At 44.7% G+C, this 7,444-nt stretch overlaps 1 protein-coding gene across 2 annotated transcripts in view; it reads left to right on the forward strand.

Moving 5' to 3' along the window:
* The window catches only part of LOC147098587 (dual specificity protein phosphatase 13B-like), a 33,572-nt gene extending 29,962 nt beyond the window's left edge, over positions 1 to 3,610 (forward strand). For both annotated transcript variants that reach the window (XM_085970449.1, XM_085970450.1), the window contains exon 4: positions 2,554 to 3,610. In XM_085970449.1, the coding sequence (XP_085826575.1) occupies positions 2,554 to 2,753 (200 nt within the window). In that variant the 3' untranslated portion in view covers positions 2,754 to 3,610. The remainder of the gene's footprint in view (positions 1 to 2,553) is intronic.
* The last annotated feature ends 3,834 nt before the right edge of the window (positions 3,611 to 7,444 follow it).

Here is a 7,444-nt window from a genome sequence, read left to right on the forward strand (position 1 = left end):
GACATAAGGGAGTGAAGGGTTATGGGGAGCGGGCAGGGCAGTGGCTTTGAGCCCAAGATCAGCCATGATCTTATTGAATGGTGGAGCAGGCTCGAGGGGCCAAGTGGCCTATTCCTGCTCCTATTTCGTATGTTCTTATGAGACAGAATCTGAGCTGCACATCCTCCAAGTTCCTCGTGTAATGGTTGGTGAAGTGGGGTGCTGCGTACGAGGTGGGTGCAAGGAGGGCTTTCTTGTTCATCAACCAGGGTGCCCTCCCCGGAGAATAGTAGTGCCACATGCCTGGCAGGAAGCAGTGGACAGGGTTAATGATGTATCCACTACTCGATAGGACCTGGGAATAGATGCAGGAGACAATGACCCAGCTTATGGCAGCTGCCCAAGGTGTGGCCACACACGAGTATCATTTACCAGGTAGATGGCACAACTGTGTATACCACAAACTGCTCCTTGCCAACCTGTTCCACACATTTAGTGCTGATCCATGCTAAGCCCTTACACAATCCGACAGCTCCTTCATTACTTAGCAAGCATCCCCATCCTCCAGTGGTGCACACAATCAATTGCAAACTTACAACTCAAAGCTTTAGCCAAGTGACATCTTCATAGGGCTTCGCAATGATTATAATACAAACTAGCTGTGTGATCCATAGTCACAGGATGGGCTTCAGGTTGAGCACATGTCTGCCACGGTTTGCATTTCTTTACATTTACAACCAATCAAGATTGCCCGTCTGCTTGCTTGACAAGAAAGCATCTAATAAAGGAGAACAGGGTAGAATGGAAGGAAAGAAGAAAGACTTGCATTTATATAGCGCCTTTCACGACCACCGGACATCTCAAAGCGCTTTGCAGCCAATTTTTGAAGTGTAGTCACTGTTGTAATGTGGGAAACGTGGCAGCCAATTTGCGCACAGCAAGCTCCCACAAACAGCAATGTGATCATGGCCAGATAATCTGTTTTTGTTATGTTGGTTGAGGGATAAATATTGACCAGGACACTGGGGATAACTCCCCTGCTCTTCTTCAAAATAGTGCCATGGGATCTTTTACATCCACCTGCGAGAGCAGAGGGGGCCTCGGTTTAACATCTCATCCGAAAGATGGCACCTCCGACAGTGCAGCACCCCCTCAGCACTGCACTGGAATGTCAGCCTAGATTTATGTGCTCAAGTCCCTGGAGTGGGAACTTGAACCCACAACCTTCTGACTCAGAGGCGAGTGTGCTACCTGCTGAGCCACAACTGACACTGTGGAAATCGAAGAAATTACAAGCCCTTGACCTCCCTTGGAGAAGGCCATCTGGCCCTCTTCATACCAAAAGCTTGAATTTATATAGCGCCTTTTACATAGAAAAATGTCTCAAGGTGCTTCTCAGAGCTATGAGGAAAAACAGATACCGAGCCAAAGAAGGAAAGACTAGTAATGGTGACCAAAAGCTTGGATAAAAAGGTAGATTGAAGGAGATAGTACAGGTAGACTATCCTTTATCCGAAAACCTTGGGACCAGCCGTGTTTCGGTTTTTGGAAAATTTCGGATTTCAGAAGGTATTACGGGGCAGCACCCGGTAAGCCACCACTTTCGGTTTTCAGAGGTTTTCTGTTTTCGGAAGTGCGGATAAAGGCTGCTCCACTATCCCTTATCCGAAAGGGTGGGGGTCGGCGGGGGGTCGGGGGGGGAGAAAAGAATATCGGACAGGCCGCTGTATTGTTGGGTTCATTCTCCTGGCATACCTCCTTCACACTGCCCGGCTCGGCCTGCAATCTCCTACCCAGGAGGGAACTCAGTGACCCTCTGCCCTGCTCAGCGTAAGTCGTGCGCCACTCTGGTCATGTCGTGCGCACGACTTACGCTGAACGAAAAAACTTTCGGTTTTTAGAGGGTTTTGGTTTTCGGAAGTTCGGATAAAGGATAGTCTACCTGTACCATCCTGCTCTTGTGTTTTACCCTCTCTCACAGGCACATACACAACTCCATGAATATCACTCAGAGTATCCTGCAATGCAGTATCTGTTTGAATGTGTGTGTTGGAACCAGCAGCCTAATAGTCATTCCTTTTCTGTAATTATAGACCTAAAAAAGCAAACACACCCAAACTGAAAGCACCCATTACTGCACCATTGTAACACTTCCATTTCCCACGCCAGCCATTCTTCTGATCTTTGTGAGTGAGGTTACCAATTCGCTGTCAAACTCGGGGTAGTTTGGGGCCGGTGCCAATCAGCAACTGGATCGAGTCGGCCCAAATGAATTCCATGCAGGACCCTTGCAGTCGGCAGAGAAAAATGAAACAGTCACCCCTCGGTCTGGGCTGGATTCAAACCCATATCACAGCGGTGAAAGGACAGCGTAGCTAGCAGCACTTAGAGCCCCGCTGTCTAGTTAATTATTTGAAAATAATTTAAGAGATTTCAATTAGGCCCACTAAGGAGCTATGAGATAAATTGACAAAGTCACCATCTCACATCATAGGTAATCTAATTTCAGAAAATCAGTCTATACTTTAGCTCTGTGCAGTGTGTGTTGATACGGATATTTATCTTCCTTTGCAGGTAAAGTGTTTGTTCATTGTGCCATGGGAATCAGCCGAGCGGCAACTCTGGTCCTTGCATTTTTAATGATCTGTGAAAAGAAATCTCTGGTCGAGGCGATTAAAACCGTGAGCGCTCACAGAAATATCTCACCGAACAACGGCTTCCTCAGTCAACTCCGGGAGCTTGACAGAGCCATAATGAAAGAGAGGAAAAGATGACTGGACCTCGACCTCGGAGCATGTGGTTACCTCAGAGGCTTCATTTGCAAAGAAATTTTATAGAAAAGAATGCTACAGAACAAAAAATAAATGGAGATTTATGAACTTTAGACTTTCAATTTAGTTCAGCACCTTCTGGGATTCCTGAGAACGGATAGACTGTGCTTCTTCAGCCTTGACAAAGGGTTTCGACCTGAAACATTGACTCTGTTTCTCTCTCCACGGATGTTGCCTGGCCTGCTGAGTTTTTCCAGCATTTTCTGTTGTTATTTCGGATTTCCAGCATCTGCAATATTTTGCTATCGAACCGATAGACAGTTGTTTATCAGGTCAATGTGGCTTTATTGGCACCAAAGCTTAAGTTTTTGCACCTTATGTTGATCACTTGAGTCAGTAGACTACATGCAGTAACACGGGCAGGAATCCTGTGAATTCAATCAGAAGTCCCAAACACTAATGCAGTGGAATAAATAGTTCAGAGATTGATGGTTTGACGTAATGCATCTAAGACAGTAATCCTTGTTTATAAAGGTTTGCGGAGTTAATGTAACAGAAATGCTGTGAGCGCGGTCATTTTTGTTTCAAGTTAAGGTTGAATAGATTGGAGATGTGAAGAAATCCAACTCAGCATTCCAAGAGAGAACTGCTTTCCCATGAACACCAGTCGAATGTCAACAGACAGACATTACACTCAGAGTCACAGAGGTTTGAAGGATTTCCTGATGTATTATGGAGCCAAAGTAAATTATCGGGATGTCCAAAATTCTATTTTCCCCCATATTTCCAACAGGTTTGCAGCATGTTTACTTGTACTATGTGTTTATCTATAAAAGTATTAATAAACCATCAAAAGTTCAGTAGTTCCAATTTATTGTAAACATTTCAAAATGCTGTATTTGTTATTAATTATTCTCTTGGGATGTGGCTGCATTTAATCCCTTCCCTGGTTGTCCCAAGAAGGTGGTGGTGTGGCCCCCTTGAACGTGTGTGATGGTTCTCCCACAAAGATGTTAGCTAGGGAATTTCAGGACTTTGAGCCCACAAAGGTGAAAGAACGGTAATATTTCCATGACTTGGAGGAGTTGTGAATGGAGTTCAACATTGCAGAATTCTCAATGAACAGCCCCACTTCCCACCTTGTGATGGAGGGAAGGTCACTGATGAAGCAGCTGAAGGTGGCTGCGCTGAGAAAACTTCCTTGAGGAACGTCTGGAGTCCTGCGGCAATGGCGATTGACGTCTGACAACCACAACGGTCTTCCTCGATCAGGTATGACTCCAACCACTTTCCCCTTGACCAGCACTTACATAGAAACATAGAAGATACGAGCAGGAGTAGGCCATTCGGCCCCTCGAGCCTGCTCCGCCATTCAATGAGATCATGGCTGATCATCCAACTTCAGTACCCTGTCCCTGCCTTCTCCCCATATCCCTTGATCCCTTTAGCCTTAAGAAATATATCCAACTCCTTCTTGAATATATTTAATGAATTGGCCTCAACTACCTTCTTTGGTGAATTCCACAGGTTCACCACTCTCTGGGTGAAGAAATTCCTCCTCATCTCTGTCCTAAATGGCTAACCCCTTATCCTTAGACTGTGACCCCTGGTTCTGGACTCCCCGACCATCGGGAACATCCTTCCAGCATCTAGTCTGTCCAGTCCTGTTAGAATGTTATAAGTTTCAATGAGATCCCCTCTCATTCTTCTAAACTCCAGTGAGTACAAGCCCAATCGACCCACTCTCTCCTCATACATCATTCCTGCCATCCCAGGTATCAGCCTGGTGAATCTTTGCTGCACGCCTTCCATGGCAAGAACAGCCTTCCTCAGATAAGGCGACCAAAACTGCACACAATACTCAAGGTGTGGTCTCACCAAGGCCCTGTACAACTGCATCAAGACATCCTTGTTCCTGTACTCAAACCCTCTCGCTACGAAGGCCAACATACCATTTGCCTTCTTAACCGCCTGCTGCACCTGCATGCTTACCTTCAGCGACTGGTGCACAAGGACGCCCAGGTCTCGTTGTACTTCCCCTTCTCCCAGTCTATTGCCATTCAGATAATAATCTGCCTTCCTGTTTTTGACACCAAAGTGGATAACCTCGCATTTATCCAGGTTATTATTGCATCTGCTGTGCTTCTGCCCAATCACCCAACCTGTCCAAATCATACTGGAGTTTCTCAGCATCCTCCTCATAGCACACACGCCCACCCAGCTTTGTGTCGTTTGCAAACTTGGAGATATTACATCTAGTTCCCTCGTCCAGATCATTAATACATATTGTGAATAGGTGGGGTCCAAGGACCGATCCCTGCGACACCCCGCTAGTCACTGCCTACCACTCGGAAAAAGACCCGTTTATTCCAACTCTTTGCTTTCTGTCTACCATCAATGAGATCCCCTCTCATTCTTCTAAACTCCAGCGAGTACAAGCCCAATCGACCCAATCTCTCCTCATATATCTTCCTGCCATCCCAGGTATCAGTCTGATTTTGCTCGGTCTCCTTGGTCCACTATTGGTTGATGCTGCCTTGATGTGGAAGACAGCAACTGTCACCTCTCCCCTGCCATTCAGATGTTGTGTCCATGTCTGCATCAAAGCAATGGATGAGATCTGGAGCTGAGAGGTTGATATGGGGTGGCAATTGGCAGGGTTAGACTTGTCCTTTGTTGTGGATAGGAAATAACTGGGCAATTTCTCACGTTGTCAGATAGATGCCAATGCCAGAACTGCACTGGACCGTTCTTGGCCGATTACACCACATTTTCTCAGGTGAGTTTTTGGAGTTTCAAAACCTTAACATTCGTGCAATTTAACATCTATTAAAAGAGCACGAGTAGACTGAACATTTCAATAATATTTTTATTCACCAGACTGTACGAGACGCCAATGGCATAATGTAACTGCCCATATTTTATAACGCATATGTAGGGATGAAAGAGTCAGTCAAGGTTTGCCTGCTTTGTTGGTTTCCACTCAGTTCAGCTTCCCCTCTTTAGTCTAATTGAGACTCAGCCAAATACTTGGAATCACTTTTTTTTAATTGCAGTAAGAGAAAGCTGAGCTGTGTGTTTGTGCAACAGTGATTGTCGCAACAAAAACCTCACAGTATCGAGTTGGATCGATTTTGTTCTCAAGGCTGGTGATATCCTAATCCCACACTGCAACGGGATTCTGAGATTTTTCTTTGGATCCAGAATACTATGAATATTTGTTTGATTTTCTCTAATTCACCATCTTATCCTAAAACAAATGACAGAATCCTTTTTGAAAAGGGAATGTGAAGGGAAAGAGATGTGGAGATCTTTCACCGTGTGGAGTTGATGTCTAGAGTTGTTTTTGGTCATCCCAACTCTCCCGTCAGCCCCGCCGAGGCATCTGAATAGCAATCGGGATTTGCTTACTATGGAATGATGACACACCACTCAACACGGCAGTCTGCAAACCTCCGGGAATGTCACTCGCTGTCCTGGAATACAGATTACATCATCATAAAAAACTGCATGCTGGCCTCTGGTCGCTATGGAACCAGATACCATTTGTCACCTCCACACATTGCAATGTCCTGATATGGTGCCAAAATCCTGTTATGACCTGAATGGAAAAATGAATCAGCATTGAGCAATTTCTCTTAATTGTTAGACATTCTCTGTGTCCCGATAAGTCAATAATCAATAGCTGGTCTAATACAGGAATTAAAGTATATACCAGTGAGTGATAGTTAACAAAATCATTGGTTTACAAAAACAACTTAGATTTTTTTTAAATTACTTTGTAATTTGGTAGCAAGTCTTTTTATAAATTAATTAATAAACAACAAATATCAATGCAGTCAACAGTCATGGATCAGGGTCAGTAATACGTATTACGTGCGGAATCCCCCTCGGCATACCTCAGGCTGTATTATATGTGGAGCCCCTCCAATTATGCGCACCGCACATCAGGAAGGATGTCAAGGCCTTGGAGATGGTGCCGAGAAGTTTTGCGAGAGTGATACCAGGATGAAGGACCTCAGTTATGTGGAGAAACTGGGATGGTTCTCCTTAAAGCAGAGAAGGTTAAGGGGAGATTTAGTAGAAGTGTTCAAAATTATGAAGGGTTTGATAGAGTAAATAAGGATAAACTATTTGCACTGGCAAAGGACACAGATTTAAAATAATTGTCAAAAGAACCAGAGGTGATAAGGGGAGAATTTTTTTTTTTTTTACGCAGCGAGTTATGATGATCTGGAATTACATTTTTTTTCCTCACAGGATGTAGGCATCACTGGCAAGACCAGCATTTATTGCCCTTCCCTAATTGCCCTCGAGAAGGTGGTGACCAGCCGCCTTCTTGAATACAACTGAATGGCTTGTGAGGCCATTTCAAAGGGCAGTTAAGAGTCAACCACATTGCTGTGGGTCTGGAGTCACAAATAGGCCAGACCAGGTAAGGACGGCAGGACGGCAGATTTCCTTCGCTAAAGGACATTAGTGAACCAGGTGGGTTTTTACGACAATCCAGTAGTTTCATGGTCACCATTACTGATACTAGCTTTTTATTCCAAATTTATTTAATTAACTAAATTAAAATTCCCCAGGTGTAGTGGTGGGGTTTGAACTCGTTTCTCTGGATCATTAGTCCAGGTCTCTGGATTACTAATCTAGTAACATAACCACTATGGTGCCATATCCCTGTGCCTGAAAGG

This window comes from Somniosus microcephalus, chromosome 29, assembly GCF_052327205.1.
Source record: "Somniosus microcephalus isolate GS21.2 chromosome 29, FLI_Smic_1.0, whole genome shotgun sequence".
Taxonomy (NCBI): Eukaryota; Metazoa; Chordata; class Chondrichthyes; order Squaliformes; family Somniosidae; genus Somniosus; species Somniosus microcephalus.